At 41.7% G+C, this 16,721-nt stretch overlaps 2 protein-coding genes across 4 annotated transcripts in view; one reads left to right on the top strand and one right to left on the bottom strand.

Annotated features, from left to right (window-relative positions):
• Positions 1 to 16,721, top strand: part of LOC140294513 (protein NLRC3-like) — a 1,060,349-nt gene that overhangs the window by 758,674 nt on the left and 284,954 nt on the right. The gene's annotated exons all lie outside the window — the stretch shown is intronic.
• Positions 1 to 16,721, bottom strand: part of LOC140278845 (NACHT, LRR and PYD domains-containing protein 3-like) — a 228,296-nt gene that overhangs the window by 111,004 nt on the left and 100,571 nt on the right. Inside the window, exons 4-12 of one of the 3 annotated variants that reach the window (XM_072376858.1) lie at positions 14,544 to 14,614; positions 13,611 to 13,895; positions 12,596 to 12,664; positions 9,799 to 11,593; positions 7,457 to 7,630; positions 5,989 to 6,150; positions 3,544 to 3,717; positions 2,073 to 2,234; positions 88 to 261 (exon numbers count right to left, since the gene is read on the bottom strand). In XM_072376858.1, the coding sequence (XP_072232959.1) occupies positions 88 to 261; positions 2,073 to 2,234; positions 3,544 to 3,717; positions 5,989 to 6,150; positions 7,457 to 7,630; positions 9,799 to 11,593; positions 12,596 to 12,664; positions 13,611 to 13,895; positions 14,544 to 14,614 (3,066 nt within the window). The other 2 variants (XM_072379201.1, XM_072379288.1) reach the window with 2 other exon arrangements.

The raw sequence follows: 16,721 nt of genomic DNA, 5'->3' as shown, positions 1-16,721 counted from the left end.
CACTGATCAAGGTACCTGGAAGCTGTTTTTCATCCATTTAAGCCAGAATTATATCAGCTCTCAGCTGAAAAGTTCATGAATCCTTACCTGAGTATTTCCAGTCTGCAGTTTTGACTCTTCAGTCCAACAGAAAGCTGCTTCACGCCTGAATCCTGCAGGTTGTTGTTACTCAGGCCCAGTTCTGTCAGAGTGGAGGACTGGGACCTGAGAGCTGAGGACAGAGCTTCACAGCTTCTCTCTGAGAGGTTACAGCAATTCAGTCTGAGAAGGAAATGAGATGGAAGGAAATAACTTGATCCATTAATCAATCAAACTACATTCATATTTGATTAGTGGAAGAATTCTGTTTCACTGTTTGTTTCAGTTTATTTGTTAATTACATTAAAGTGATGGAAAATGTCTACAAGTGCTGTCTTAGCTCAGTAGATGGAGAAAATAAAAGATGTATCTTCTGCTGTTATTTGGCTCATCCTGTTTTGTTAGTGATGATCTCAGCTCAGCAAAGAACACCATGGGAGCAAAGCATCTTCTCACACTAACAGTCAGCTGTTTTGCCGGCACCACTGTGTTATCTTCATCAGCTCATATGAACAAATGTGGCTGTTAAGGCCCTCGGCCTCTGGAGAACTCACTCAACCTCCCTCCTTCATGCAAAGTCGAGTGTCATCATCCAGCAAGGATTGGCTCTTTTGAGCCTTCTGCCCTAAATTCCTCAGGTTTATCTTGTCTTTTTGATCCCCTTGTTCACTCAATAAAGCTTTAAACTCCAGCTTAGCATGTGGAAATACTTCATGTAACTTCCCTCTAACCCTAGCTGAGAAGGGCTCTGTAGCTGCAGCCTTTGTCTGTCACTCTGCAGGCTGCCATGCTTTCTGTAGGACTGACACACATTTCTTCCAAGAAATCAATACATAAAGGACAACTTGTTTTTCTCTTACATCGACTCACTTTGAAAAGTTCCCACAGAAAAGTACATTTAAAAGGTTTAAACAGCACTTTGGTTATTTATTTATCCATTTTTAGAGTTTCTCGTGTTCAAAACAGACAAAACAGACAGCAAAACTAAATCTACACTTCAGGACGTTCTGTGATAGAAATATTCTGATCCTTTATGCCCACATAATCATTTCTGCTTCTGTGTAACTGCTTATGTTGACGTATGCATGAGATTAATAGCTGCACTCAGAGATCACCACTGTCCACTCTAAGAACTGAGTGTCCCACAGCCTTGGCGGTATCAACACCACTATCTGCTCCCTGCAGGACAGAAGGAAATGTCTCATGCATAGACGCAAGCATCCGTCTTCTCTACCCTATAAAAGCCTCCTGAGAACTCTGTATCTTTGAACATTTGCATCACAGCTTCTGTAAGCAAATGTTCCCTTGCTGCAGGATAATTAAATGTCATCTGCTTTTGAATATCAGACAGTATTCCTGAGTATTCTTATTCGTTTTCCAGACATACTGAAAACATGCAGTCATCATGACTCTGAGGAGTCTGGGGAGGAAATATCAGAGAAAAACAGCAACATTTCTGTGGACTGTGTGGAGCTGTTTTTGGAGAGCTTCTAGATTTAGTCGATAAAATGCTGTAAAATATCCTTTTTTATGCCATTTTAATATTTGGACTCAGACTTGGGGAGCAGCAAGGACTTGGAGATCCTGATTGTAGTCATCTACAGGCATCTGTTTATAAAAATAACTTAAACATGATATTTTTCCATTGTGTTCAAACATGTCTTCTTCACTTCCAGTAACACTTAGAAGGATTCTGTCTGTTTGGGAAATATATTCAGCTTCAAATTCACTAAAAGATTATGTGGCTTTGTCGCCCGTTAAATGGCAGGAAACCAGAAGCTGCACATCTGTCTAATTCACAAGCGTTCAAAAAAGGGTCAGGTTCACCTCAAAGCAAATAACCGTACAGATATCATAACTTTGTTCCAGTGTGATTGTTCATGTAACACTCAGCAGGAAGCAAAACACAGGGCTGAGTGCAGGACAGAGAACATGTTTCCAGCTCTTCCTCCTCTATCAGACATTGTGTGTGGCTGCAGCAGGCCTGTCCATACCTGAGTTTGTGTGGATCCTTCAGTGCAGCCATCAGAAGCTTCACTCCTGAGTCTCCTGGATGGTTGTAGCTCAGGTCCAGCTCTCTCAGATGGGAGGGGTTGGAGGTCACAGCTTCAGCCAGAGAAGCACAGCCTTCCTCTGTGATCAGACAGCCTGACAGGCTGCAGACACACAAAACAACACAGAAACTCTGAGAGAACTGCTCTGAAACTGAAGCTGAACGTCATCAAATGTTTAGATTATTGTGAATATTTCAACATTTCACTCTTCACTGTACTCTCACTGTTTCTCTTCACTCTGCACACCTCAGACTTCCAGTACACCCCAGAGTCCTGTCATCTCCACAGATATTCTGCTGACTCTGCAGCTGTATCAGTCAGCACAGTTACGTGCACAGACTGACTGGACCATTTAACTGGAACACCATCCTTGTAACTGTTCACATGCAGAGGAGCAGAATCCAGTTACTGACTGAAGTCTTTCTGATGCTGCTACTCTGTGGGCTGAGTGAGAAACATCTCATAGTTGAATATTTTCCCAACAGAGCACTTTGCTCTCAGTCAGCAGGTTTACTTGTGGTTCCCAGAGTTTCTAAAAGTAGAATGGGAGGCAGAGCCTTCAGGTATCAGGCCCCTCTCTGTGGAACCAGCTGCCAGTTTGGCTTCAGGAAGCAGACACCCTCTCTACCTTTAAGATTAGGCTTAAAACTTTCCTTTGTGATAAAGCTTATAGTTAGGGATGGCTCAGGTGACTGTGAAACATCTCATAGTTATGCTGCTATAGGCTTAGTCTGCTGGGGGACCTCCCATGATGCACCTCTCCTCCTTCTGCTCTCTTTACTCTCCATGTATATATGACATCATTGCTGTCATTAACTTGTGTTTCTCTTTCTCAGCAGATATCTCTGGCCTGGTGTTATGGTGCTTATTGTCCCCTCTTTCCTGACCTCTCAACCCCCAGCTGGTCGAGGCAGATGGCCGCCCTACCTGGTTCTGGTTCTGATGGAGGTTTCTTCCTGTTAAAAGGGAGTTTTTTCTTTTCACAGTCGCCTTGTGCACGCTCAGAACAGGGGATTGGATCAAAGTGAAGTTTCAGTGCAATAAACATACAGATATCATAACTTTGTTCCAGTGCAGTGTGTCCACATTTAAAGGAGGTTTGATGCTCACATTTAGAGGAAAAACAGCTCATGTTTCTGTAAAGTAGTTTACTTTGGGTATGTGATGGATCTGTGTTTTAGGACAAATCTACAGGAATGGAAAGGAGTTAAAATAAAAGAGCACTTTGGTATTTCTTTAAACTGTGTGTGTTATATTTCATTCGCTTCATTATCAGAGTTATTTAAGCCAGATAATAAAAAGGCAGAACAGATCAACCTCTTTCATTGATCAAGGTACCTGGAAGCTGTTTTTTCATCCATTTAAGCCAGAATTATATCAGCTCTCAGCTGAAAAGTTCATGAATCCTTACCTGAGTGTTACGAGTCTGCAGTTTTGACTCTTCAGTCCAACAGAAAGCTGCTTAACTCCTGAATCCTGCAGGTTGTTGTTACTCAGGCCCAGTTCTGTCAGAGTGCAGGACTGGGAGCTGAGAACTGAGGACAGAGCTTCACAGCTTCTCTCTGAGAGGCTACAGCCACTCAGTCTGAGGAGGAAATGAGATGGAAGGAAATAACTTGATCCATTGATCAATCAAACTACATTCATATTTGATTAGTGGAAGAATTCTGTTTCACTGTTTGTTTCAGTTTATTTGTTAATTACATTAAAGTGATGGAAAATGTCTACAAGTGCTGTCTTAGCTCAGTAGATGGAGAAAATAAAAGATGTATCTTCTGCTGTTATTTGGCTCATCCTGTTTTGTTAGTGATGATCTCAGCTCAGCAAAGAACACCATGGGAGCAAAGCATCTTCTCACACTAACAGTCAGCTGTTTTGCCGGCACCACTGTGTTATCTTCATCAGCTCATATGAACAAATGTGGCTGTTAAGGCCCTCGGCCTCTGGAGAACTCACTCAACCTCCCTCCTTCATGCAAAGTCGAGTGTCATCATCCAGCAAGGATTGGCTCTTTTGAGCCTTCTGCCCTAAATTCCTCAGGTTTATCTTGTCTTTTTGGTCCCCTTGTTCACTCAATAAAGCTTTAAACTCCAGCTTAGCATGTGGAAATACTTCATGTAACTTCCCTCTAACCCTAGCTGAGAAGGGCTCTGTAGCTGCAGCCTTTGTCTGTCACTCTGCAGGCTGCCATGCTTTCTGTAGGACTGACACACATTTCTTCCAAGAAATCAATACATAAAGGACAACTTGTTTTTCTCTTACATCGACTCACTTTGAAAAGTTCCCACAGAAAAGTACATTTAAAAGACTTAAACTGCACTTTGGTTATTTATTTATTCATTTGTTAGAGTTTCTCGTGTTCAAAACAGACAAAACAGACAGCAAAACTAAATCTACACTTCAGGACGTTCTGTGATAGAAATATTCTGATCCTTTATGCCCACATAATCATTTCTGCTTCTGTGTAACTGCTTATGTTGACGTATGCATGAGATTAATAGCTGCACTCAGAGATCACCACTGTCCGCTCTAAGAACTGAGTGTCCCACAGCCTTGGCGGTATCAACACCACTATCTGCTCCCTGCAGGACAGAAGGAAATGTCTCATGCATAGACGCAAGCATCCGTCTTCTCTACCCTATAAAAGCCTCCTGAGAACTCTGTATCTTTGAACATTTGCATCACAGCTCCTGTATGTAAATGTTCCCTTGCTGCAGGATAATTAAATGTCCTCTGCTTTTGAATTTCAGACAGTATTCTGAGTATTCTTATTCGTTTTCCAGACATACTGAAAACATGCAGTCATCATGACTCTGAGGAGTCTGGGGAGGAAATATCAGAGAAAAACAGCAACATTTCTGTGGACTGTGTGGAGCTGTTTTTGGAGAGCTTCTAGATTTAGTCTGACAAAAGGCTGTAAAATATCCTTTTTTATGCCATTTTAATATTTGGACTCAGACTTGGGGAGCAGCAAGGACTTGGAGATCCTGATTGTAGTCATCTACAGGCATCTGTTTATAAAAATAACTTAAACATGATATTTTTCCATTGTGTTCAAACATGTCTTCTTCACTTCCAGTAACACTTAGAAGGATTCTGTCTGTTTGGGAAATATATTCAGCTTCTGATTCACTAAAAGATTATGTGGCTTTGTCGCCCGTTAAATGGCAGGAAACCAGAAGCTGCACATCTGTCTAATTCACAAGCGTTTAAAAAAGGGTCAGGGTCATTAGCAAATAACCATACAGATATCATAACTTTGTTCCAGTGCAGTGTGTCCACATTTAAAGGAGGTTTGATGCTCACATTTAGAGTAAAAAACAGCTCTTATTTCTGTAAAGTAGTTTACTTTGGGTATGTGATGGATCTGTGTTTTAGGACAAATCTACAGGAATGGAAAGGATGGACATACTGCATCTCAGTGTGGTCTGCTAGCTGTACTGAAGTAGACAGGAATATGCTGCAGAAAGTGGTCAACACTGCAAAGAGGATCATCAGCCGCCCTCTCCCCTCCATGGACTCCATTTACAGGGTTTTATAAATCTTTGAGCTAAGCTAGGCTAACATGTCTTGGACCCATCTCTGTATCTGATCCAGGGTCAGAGGACCAACAGACACTTCTCACTGTTGTTCCTGCAGATGTTCTCCTTGGAGACCTCCTCCACAAATATCTGCTGTTTCTGTTCAACCAGTGTTTCTGCTGTGAGCAAAGGAAAAAGGCTCCTACATGTGCGATTGTTCATGTAACACTCAGCAGGAAGCAAAAACACAGGGCTGAGTGCAGGACAGAGAACATGTTTCCAGCTCTTCCTCCTCTATCAGACATTGTGTGTGGCTGAAGCAGGCCTCTCCATACCTGAGTTTGTGTGGATCCTTCAGTGCAGCCATCAGCAGCTTCACTCCTGAGTCTCCTGGATGGTTGTAGCTCAGGTCCAGCTCTCTCAGATGGGAGGGGTTGGAGGTCACAGCTAAGGCCAGAAAAGCACAGCCTTCCTCTGTGATCAGACAGCCTGACAGGCTGCAGACACACAAAACAACACAGAAACTCTGAGAGAACTACTCTGAAATTGAAGCTGAATGTCATCAAATGTTTAGATTATTGTGAATATTTCAACATTTCACTCTTCACTGTACTCTCACTGTTTCTCTTCACTCTGCACACCTCAGACTTCCAGTACACCCCAGAGTCCTGTCATCTCCACAGATATTCTGCTGACTCTGCAACTGTATCAGTCAGCACAGTTACGTGCACATTTGAGTGGAGCTTTGCTCGCAGACTGACTGGACCATTTAACTGGAACACCATCCTGGTAACTGTTCACATGCAGAGGAGCAGAATCCAGTTACTGACTGAAGTCTGTCTGATGCTGCAACTCTGTGGGCTGAGTGAGAAACATCTCATAGTTGGATATTTTCCCAACAGAGCACTTTCTCTCAGACTGCAGGTTTACTTGTGGTTCCCAGGGTTTCAAAAAGTAGAATGGGAGGCAGAGCCTTCAGTTATCAGGGCCCTCTCTGTGGTACCAGTTGCCAGCTTGGCTTCAGGAAGAAGACACCCTCTCTACCTTTAAGATTAGGCTTAAAACTTTCCTTTGTGATAAAGCTTATAGTTAGGGATGGCTCAGGTGACCCTGAAACATCCCATAGTTATGCTGCTATAGGCCCAGACTGCTGGGGGACCTCCCATGATGCACCTCTCCTCCCTCTGCTCTCTTTTCTCTCCATGTTCATATGACATTATTGTTGTCATTAACTTGTGTTTCTCTTTCTCAGCAGGTATCTCTGGCCTGGTGTTATGGTGCTTGTTGTCCCCCAGCTGGTCGAGGCAGATGGCTGCCCTTCCTGGTTTTGGTTCTGATGGAGGTTTCTTCCTGTTAAAAGGAAGTTTTTCTCTACACAGTCGCCTCATGCACGCTCAGGACGGGAGATTGGATCAAAGAGACGTTTCAGTGCAATAAACATACAGATATCATAACTTTGTTCCAGTGCAGTGTGTCCACATTTAAAGGAGGTTTGATGTTCACATTTAGAGGAAAAAACAGCTCATGTTTCTGTAAATTAATTTACTTTGGGTATGTAATGGATCTGTGTTTTAGGACAAATCTACAGAAATGGAAAGGAGTTAAAGTAAAAGAGCACTTTGGTATTTCTTTAAACTGTGTGTTATATTTCATTCTCTTCATTATCAGAGTTATTTAAGCCAGATAATAAAAAGGCAGAACAGATCAACCTCTTTCATTGATCAAGATACCTGGAAGCTGTTTTTTCATCCATTTAAGCCAGAATTATATCAGCTCTCAGCTGAAAAGTTCATGAATCCTTACCTGAGTGTTTCCAGTCTGCAGTTTTGACTCTTCAGTCCAACAGAAAGCTGCTTCACGCCTGAATCCTGCAGGTTGTTGTTACTCAGGCCCAGTTCTGTCAGAGTGCAGGACTGGGAGCTGAGAACTGAGGACAGAGCTTCACAGCTTCTCTCTGAGAGGCTACAGCCACTCAGTCTGAGGAGGAAATGAGATGGAAGGAAATAACTTGATCCATTGATCAATCAAACTACATTCATATTTGATTAGTGGAAGAATTCTGTTTCACTGTTTGTTTCAGTTTATTTGTTAATTACATTAAAGTGATGGAAAATGTCTACAAGTGCTGTCTTAGCTCAGTAGATGGAGAAAATAAAAGATGTATCTTCTGCTGTTATTTGGCTCATCCTGTTTTGTTAGTGATGATCTCAGCTCAGCAAAGAACACCATGGGAGCAAAGCATCTTCTCACACTAACAGTCAGCTGTTTTGCCGGCACCACTGTGTTATCTTCATCAGCTCATATGAACAAATGTGGCTGTTAAGGCCCTCGGCCTCTGGAGAACTCACTCAACCTCCCTCCTTCATGCAAAGTCGAGTGTCATCATCCAGCAAGGATTGGCTCTTTTGAGCCTTCTGCCCTAAATTCCTCAGGTGTATCTTGTCTTTTTGATCCCCTTGTTCACTCAATAAAGCTTTAAACTCCAGCATAGTATGTGGAAATACTTCATGTAACTTCACTCTAACCCTAGCTGAAAAGGGCTCTGTAGCTGCAGCCTTTGTCTGTCACTCTGCAGGCTGCCATGCTTTCTGTAGGACTGACACACATTTCTTCCAAGAAATCAATACATAAAGGACAACTTGTTTTTCTCTTACATCGACTCACTTTGAAAAGTTCCCACAGAAAAGTACATTTAAAAGACTTAAACTGCACTTTGGTTATTTATTTATTCATTTGTTAGAGTTTCTCGTGTTCAAAACAGACAAAACAGACAGCAAAACTAAATCTACACTTCAGGATGTTCTGTGATAGAAATATTCTGATCCTTTATGCCCACATAATCATTTCTGCTTCTGTGTAACAGCTTATGTTGACGTATGCATGAGATTAATAGCTGCACTCAGAGGTCACCTACCTTGGCGGTATCAACACCACTATCTGCTCCCTGCAGGACAGAAGGAAATGTCTCATGCATAGACGCAAGCATCCGTCTTCTCTACCCTATAAAAGCCTCCTGAGAACTCTGTATCTTTGAACATTTGCATCACAGCTTCTGTATGTAAATGTTCCCTTTCTGCAGGATAATTAAATGTCCTCTGCTTTTGAATTTCAGACAGTATTCCTGAGTATTCTTGTTCATTTTCCAGACATACTGAAAACATGCAGTCATCATGACTCTGAGGAGTCTGGGGAGGAAATATCAGAGAAAAACAGCAACATTTCTGTGGACTGTGTGGAGCTGTTTTTGGAGAGCTTCTAAATTTAGTCAATAAAATGCTGTAAAATATCCTTTTTTTATGCCATTTTAACATTTGGACTCAGACTTGGTGAGCAGTTTGGAGATCCTGATTGTAGTCATCTACAGGCATCTGTTTATAAAAAAAAATCACTTAGACACCTGATTGAAGTCAGGTGACACGACCTGGCTCAAAGGCCACATCAAAAAGGAGGAAGCACACGGTTTTAAGGTTTACAAAACAAGTATTTTATTTATTAAAGTAATCCAAGTCCAAAACTAAACTGAATATGCAACAAAAGAGTAACTGTGAGGAGTGGCAATTAGTTGCAGTGATGTTGTACATGGAAAATGTGCTGTCAGTGTGTTGTATGGTGCAAAACTTCAAAACCAAAAGGTAATGCCAACAGAACCCAATATACGCTGCTGTCCTCAAGGAGCAAGCCTCTCCCAAAGGGACAGGGACAGAGCTTTTAATCACTACCTCACAGAACGACGTTGCACTGAGTTGCACTAATCAGAGCCCAGTGCTCCAGTCAGCTCAGGATCTGAGGGGAGATAAAGAAACATACCCACACAAGGCCCCGAAAGACACCCAAAGGGCCGTGACACGAAGTAACTAACTAATGATATGGGAGCAAATAAACTCCTTTAATTAATCAATGAAACAAATTGACTCTAAAATTGAAAAATAATTGTCACCATGTTCTTCCTCAGAAGAACTGCTGAGTTTCTATTTCCAACAAAGTATCATCTCATATCACTTGTAAGATGATATTTTGTTGTGAACTGACACTGTAGATAAACTAAAGTTAATTTGAAACTGAGTTTAATGCTGATTCTGCTGTTTTTTTCCAGTTAATAAGTATAGAATGTATTTAAAAAGAAATGTATCTATGTTTGTACTCACAGCACTTTGTTGGAGGCTTTGACCACTGGCAGCAGCCTCAGAAGAGCCTCCTCTGAAGCAGAGTATTTCTTCAGGTCAAACACATCCAGATCTTTTCCTGATGACAGTAAGATGAAGACCAGAGCTGACCACTGAGCAGGAGACAGTTTATCTGTGGAGAGACTTCCTGAACTCAGGGACTGTTGGATCTGCTCCACTAGAGAACGATCATTCAGTTCATTCAGACAGTGGAACAGATTGATGCTTCTCTCTGCAGACAGACTCTCACTGATCTTCTTCTTGATGTAATCAACTGTTTCCTGATTGGTCTGTGAGCTACTTCCTGTCTGTGTCAGCAGATCACGTAGGAGACTCTGATTGGTCTGCAGGGAAAGACCCAGGAGGAAGCGGAGGAACAGGTCCAGGTGTCCATTTGGACTCTGTAAGGCCTTGTTCACAGCACTCTGATGGAGATGTTTTACATATGGTTCATTGAACCATTTAGGCCACCAGTGGGTTGTTTGCTGCTCCATCAGGTTGACTCCAGAGTTGATGAAGGTCAGATGGACATGAAGAGCAGCCAGAAACTCCTGAACACTCAGATGGATGAAGCAGAACACCTTCTCCTGGTACAGCCCTCTCTCCTCTTTAAATATCTGTGTGAACACTCCTGAGTACACTGAGGCTGCTGAGATATCGATGCCACACTCTGTCAGGTCTGATTCATAGAAGATCAGGTTTCCTTTTTGCAGCTGCTCAAAAGCCAGTTTTCCCAGAGACTCAATCATCTTCCTGCTCTCTGGACTCCAGTGTGGATCTGTCTCAGCTCCTCCATCATACTTGACCTTCTTCACTTTGGCCTGAACCACCAGGAAGTGGATGTACATCTCAGTCAGGGTCTTGGGCAGCTCTCCTCCCTCTCTGGTTTTCAACACATCCTCCAGAACTGTAGCAGTGATCCAGCAGAAGACTGGGATGTGGCACATGATGTGGAGGGTTCGTGATGTCTGGATGTGGGAGATGGTCCTGCTGGCCTGCTCCTCATCTCTGAATCTCTTTCTGAAGTACTCCTCCTTCTGTGGGTCAGTGAACCCTCTGACCTCTGTCACCATGTCAACACAGTCAGGAGGGATTTGATTGGCTGCTGCAGGTCGTGTGGTTATCCAGAGGCGAGCAGAGGGAAGCAGTTTCCCCCTGATGAGGTTTGTCAGCAGCACATCCACTGAGGTGGACTCTGTAACATCAGTCAGGGGCTCCTTGTTGTGGAAGTCCAGAGGAAGTCGACACTCATCCAGACCGTCAAAGATGAACACAACCTGGAACTCTTCAAAGCTGCAGATTCCTGCTTCTTTGGCTTCATTAAAGAATTTATGAACAAGTTCCACCAAGCTGAACTTTTTCTCTTTCAGCACATTCAGCTCTCTGAAAGTGAATGGAAACATGAACTGGATGTCCTGGTTGGCTTTGCCTTCAGCCCAGTCCAGAGTGAACTTCTGTGTTAAGACTGTTTTCCCAATGCCAGCCACTCCCTTTGTCATCACTGTTCTGATTGGTTCATCTCTTCCAGGTGGGAGTTTAAAGATGTCTTCTTGTCTGATGGTTGTTTCTGCTCTGCCTGCTTTCCTGGATGCTGTTTCAATCTGTCTGACCTCATGTTCATCATTGACCTCTCCAGTCCCTCCCTCTGTGATGTAGAGCTCTGTGTAGATCTGATTCAGAAGGGTTGGGTTTCCTGCTTTAGAAATCCCCTCAAACACACACTGGAACTTCTTCTTCAGAGCAGATTTAAGTTTAGGCTGACACCTGTGAAGAGCCTCTGAAAGACAGAAAAACACATACAATTATTTTTCTGTCATTAAGCAGTTTATCGTGTCAAAAATAAGTCATCAAACTCCATGTAAGGAGTTCATGTGTTTTGTGACTGTAATGTGCCTCTTTCAAATGTTTGTCTTATTTATCTGGTTCTGGTTCTGCCAGAGGTTTCTTCCTGTTAAAAGGGAGTCGTTCCTTTCCACAGTTGCCACAGGCACGCTCAGGACGGGAGATTGGACTGAAGACAACTTTCGGTGCAATCTGTTGGTTTCCTTAGCTAGGATATTAATTTTTTGAATTAGCTCTATATGAATTAATTGGATTATGATTACAATGAATTGAATTCCAATTGGCTTGAATTGGACTATATTACTTAAGTGCCTTGAGATGACAATTGTTGTAATCTGGCGCTATATAAATAAAATTGAATTGAATTGAATTGAATTGAATTTACTGCAAATGAAGCTGCTGTTTCATCATTTCAGATTAATCTCATAATGTTTTATCAGTTCGGGGAATGAAAGAATGTGTTTATTCTTCACTGATATTACACAAATTAAATCTTAATGTTCAAGTTCATATAGAATCATTCAAACGCCCTGTAGGTGGGAACAATTAAAAGAAAGTGAACTCTGTGGAAACAACGATAAAATGTGTACATCACCTTCATTTATCACATGATACCACAAGTTACAAGTGAGTTAAAGTGAAATCTGAAGCTTTGACCCATACAGTGAGAGCATCTGAAAGTGCTGTTTGCTTCCATCTGTGGCCTTAGATGGAAGAGTCACTGCAGAACACACAATGTTTCTGAGAGGCCATCTTGTGTTGAATCATTTCTGTCCTGTTCACACTTTTCTCTGACAGGAATATAGTTCAAGTGATTCCATTCCATTTCAACAGTGGTCATGCCATATCTGCACAAATAACACAGAGCAGAGGCTCTTCCTCTATTGTAACTCATCAGATTGGCTTCTTGTTTTTCTGAGTTGCCGACATCACATACCTGTTGATGCTGATGAAGCTGATGTAGCTGCTCCAGCCGACAGGTCCAACACATTCTGTGATGCTTGTCCTGTTGGAGGAAAGTTAATCTGAAATCAATCATAAAGAATTCCTCCTCACATAACAACTGTGTGGAATCAACGAGCCGCAAAGTTTGAACTTTCAAAGTAAAGCTTTTAGTGTTTGATACATGCTGTAAAACATCGTCTGTGTGCTCCACACATACTTTTTAATACTTTGTTCTTCCTCTGACTAACCTTTATTCATCTTGATCTTGTTTAAAATGTAACATGTTCAATGGTATACATCTCAACCATCACATCCACTGTATCCAGTCTTTCTGCTTTCTCCAGACGATACTTTCTGATGGCTTCAAATACATCCAGTAACTCAGGATTCTGAAGGTACCAGTGGAAATGTTTTAGCTCCTGTTCTCCCAAATCCTCCATGGTTTCCAGCAGGATCTGAATTGGTGTTGGTTTAAGTCTGTAAAAATGACACTGCTCCCCTACTAATGGCCTTCTCAGACGTCATAAGACAATCCCACCACTTCACTCTGTAACCCATTCACTTCAACGGCTTGCATTGTGCAATTATGTTTTGTCACTGTGAAAAGTGCAAGTCAAGGCAAAACTGGAGGACAAGCTGGTTGTGTGGGTGAATTATTAGCAAAGATCCCTCCTGCACCCACAGAATCACTGTCAGGGCAGGGGTGCATTGCAACATGAATGGGAACAGGACAGATTAACCCTCCTTATTGACTGCATATAGCCTACAACACATACCAACCAATAGCTTCCTGCCTGCCAACAACAAAATAATGTGTCTATTATGCTCTGTACTTTGCCTCCAGTGTGCTGAACTCAGGCTAAGCACATGTCACACTTGGTCTTAAAGGACCCTCATGGATGTCAGCTCTTTAAGAGAAGTTTCAATTATTAGTCCAAAAGACTAATCTTGTCAATACAACTGAATATAAAGATATAAGCCCTTATTACAGAAATATGTGGCCTTACCTTCTTGTGCTGATGGGCCAGATAACAAACACAGCTGAGAGGAAAGTGTACGATCTAATTTTTGAAGATGTTCCATCATCTTCCTGCAGGCTTCCTCTCCTTTTCTTCTTACATCATCGATGAGTCTTCGTGCCTTATCTGCTCTGTTCTGGTTCTTCTCGATTATTGCTTCTTTCTCCAAATCACTGAAGACACCATCTGCTAAGAGGGCATCAAGCAGCTGCTTGAGGATTTCTGCTGGGACCCTCGTCACAAACTCCATTCGTATTCTTTTGAGTTCGCTCTCTGCAAGATGTCATAGACATGAATCTCACATAAACTTTGGTCTTTTCAGTAAATTCTTGAAATGTAAAAAATAATTAATCATGAATACTTCAGGGGTTCATGTACATTTTGAAAGCTGACACAGTAAAGTGCTGGATAATTGGAAGCAGGAGCCCAGAGAGACAGTCAGTGATGAATGATGTCATGAACATAGCTTTCATCATGCTTTTGTTGATAAGGGGATATCATATACCTGTGAGGCTGAGGGAAGAGGAGCTCGGTCTGTGTGGAAGATTTCCCAAGAAGTGTTTCTTCCTAATACCACACACTCAAACCAAGTGAGCAAATGGGACCAGAGTGTTAATGTAAACAATATGATCATGATATAAAAGGCTGAACATCAAAGTATTCCAAAAATTGGGGTAAATTTGGTTGGATTTGGTTTTATGAACCTTCCAGACTCTCAGAGTCATAGCTGTTGTCCATGTTTCAGAACAAAGATATCTTGATCAGAAATGGTTTGTTCTATATTCAACCAGATTAACAGTTACTGCTAACTGAAGGCTTAAGGACCCACAAAGAAACAAGCAGGGCTGTGATTTGGTCAGTTTGAGCATCATGTGTCTCTGCCTCACTGATGTCTCCATGCAGAACCTGTTGGACTCCTACCTGCTGAAGGTGGTGGAGCTGCCTGGGTTGGAGGGCCCTCCAGGTGCTCCACAAGTGTCTCCATCTTTGCTCTAAAGAAAAAAAAGGTCTCTATAATGCAACAAAAACTAAAAAAACTGATGCAAAACTAAATTACTAAGTATGTAACAAGAGTGTGTGAAGAAGTTTTCAAATATTTCACCATGAAGCCAATCTGAGTATAAATAGGCCTATAGGCCTATAAATAACACACCAAACTTAGTAAATTAATCCTAAATAATGATAAAATAACGTCAATAGTTTTAAGTCGAGACAACTGAACAACAACAGAGCAGGACAACAACAACAGGCCCTCCCTCCCTGCTAGTCTGGAGTCAGTCAGTCAGTCCAATGGCAGGACAGACTATTGTCTGTGACATATGTGACATATTCATTTTATATAAGCAAACTTTCATGAAGCAAACACTAAAGCTGAGTTTGTAATGAACAAATCCTAGCCAGGTACATAACATTTATCCGAAGCTAGCTAGCAGGACAAATAAACAAACAAAATGTTACTCCTCCAGCTGTCCTGCCCACATCACCAACACATGCCTTAACTTTATCCTTAGAGCGTTTTTCTTCCTCCATTTTCTTTTTCTCCTGCTTTTCCACTAATATAACTTATTTTTGATGCCATTACGACGTTTGTCTTGTTTACTTTTCTCGCTAACAGGAATGATGGGTAGATCAATCATTCCCCTCATACTTGTCGACGGCCGGCGACACCACTCAATGTGTGACAGTGCTGTCCAACAAATGTGACCTAATACTGCCACAAAAATACCAGCAACAGTTCCACTTTGCAGTTTATTTTATTTATGTCCTACATTTGTTTTTTATTAATATAAGCGATGTAATAAATACATGAGATAGGTACAATAAATACAGGACATTTTAATTCTCCTCAGATGAGACTGAACATGCAGAGGTTTGTGGAAAACATCCAACACACACCGCTTCACATATGAACATAGAAATGGATGTGAAACAGAGCTGAGCTCACATTAAACACATGTTGGAATAAAAACTGTTCAAACTGACTCTGCTACATTTTACTCTGTTACAACATTTACACTCAGCTCACCTCTGAAAGGATGGATGTTGGTCTGATTTGAAGTCACCCTCGCGACCCATTGACAGATCGCTCTTCATGGACACACAGCTTGGTTCAGGTTCTGGTTGGTTCCTGTGAATAAAGGTGGTTTGGTGATGTGAGTGCTGAGCTCTGACATGGAGAAGAGTCATGGACAGTTAGAGATGGTCATCTCACCTCTGAGCTTTGCTCTGGCTCTCATGTTCTCCACACAGAGTGGTTTTAGTGTCCTCACACTGATCCATGCTGCTGAATTCACATCAGCTCACACACACTTTCTACCATCTGCAGAGGGAACACAAATCATTCATCTGCACATCAACTCCAATCCTCCTCTCCATCATTTGGGCTGTAAAAAGAGCAGCTGCTGTACCTCCATCAGTCCGGCATGGAGCTACCACCCAGCACACTCATGATGATGATGGACCATTACGTACATTTACTGACATGAAACAGGACGGAGATCAGCTGATTTAATGTCTGAACCAGAAACTGACTAATATACTGTTAATAATAGAACATTCTACCATGGGAAGGTTCCATCTTTGTCTGCAGGTTCCATCTTATGTTTAAAAGTACAAATAAAATGTCCCTGATAAAAACTTGAATGAAACTTTTTAACTTTTAGTTGAATTCAACAAACAAAAAGAAACAAAAATGAAGGATTATTACTCCCATACAAAGGAAAAATCTGAATAAAACATCACAAACTGACCCATAAAGTAGACAGAACATCTGAATCTACTTAATTTCATCATTAGACAATATTAGTGGATTATATGTTCCATCAGAGCTGCACACAGCTTCATAACTGACTACAGTCAGACACATTTAACTGACAGTCATGTTATTTTATTCTGAAAGGTGACACAGGAAGCAGCAGGAAGCTGCTGGGTCTGACTGTAATGGAGGAGCTGATGGTTTCATTCTATGAAGATCAGTTCTTCATGTAGAAAACAAACATCATCAGCTGATCATCGTGTTGTTTGATTCCAGTTCATCAATAATCTGATAATCATGCAGATTTGTCTTAAAACTCAAAAGTGATCAAAGTTTGTTCTGAA

The sequence above is a fragment of the Leuresthes tenuis genome, unplaced genomic scaffold (assembly GCF_036924035.1).
Source record: "Leuresthes tenuis unplaced genomic scaffold, fLeuTen1.0.hap1 SCAF_1, whole genome shotgun sequence".
Lineage (NCBI taxonomy): Eukaryota > Metazoa > Chordata > Actinopteri > Atheriniformes > Atherinopsidae > Leuresthes > Leuresthes tenuis.
Note: the sequence above shows the minus strand (reverse complement) of the source record. Positions and strands in the feature narration are given on the sequence as shown.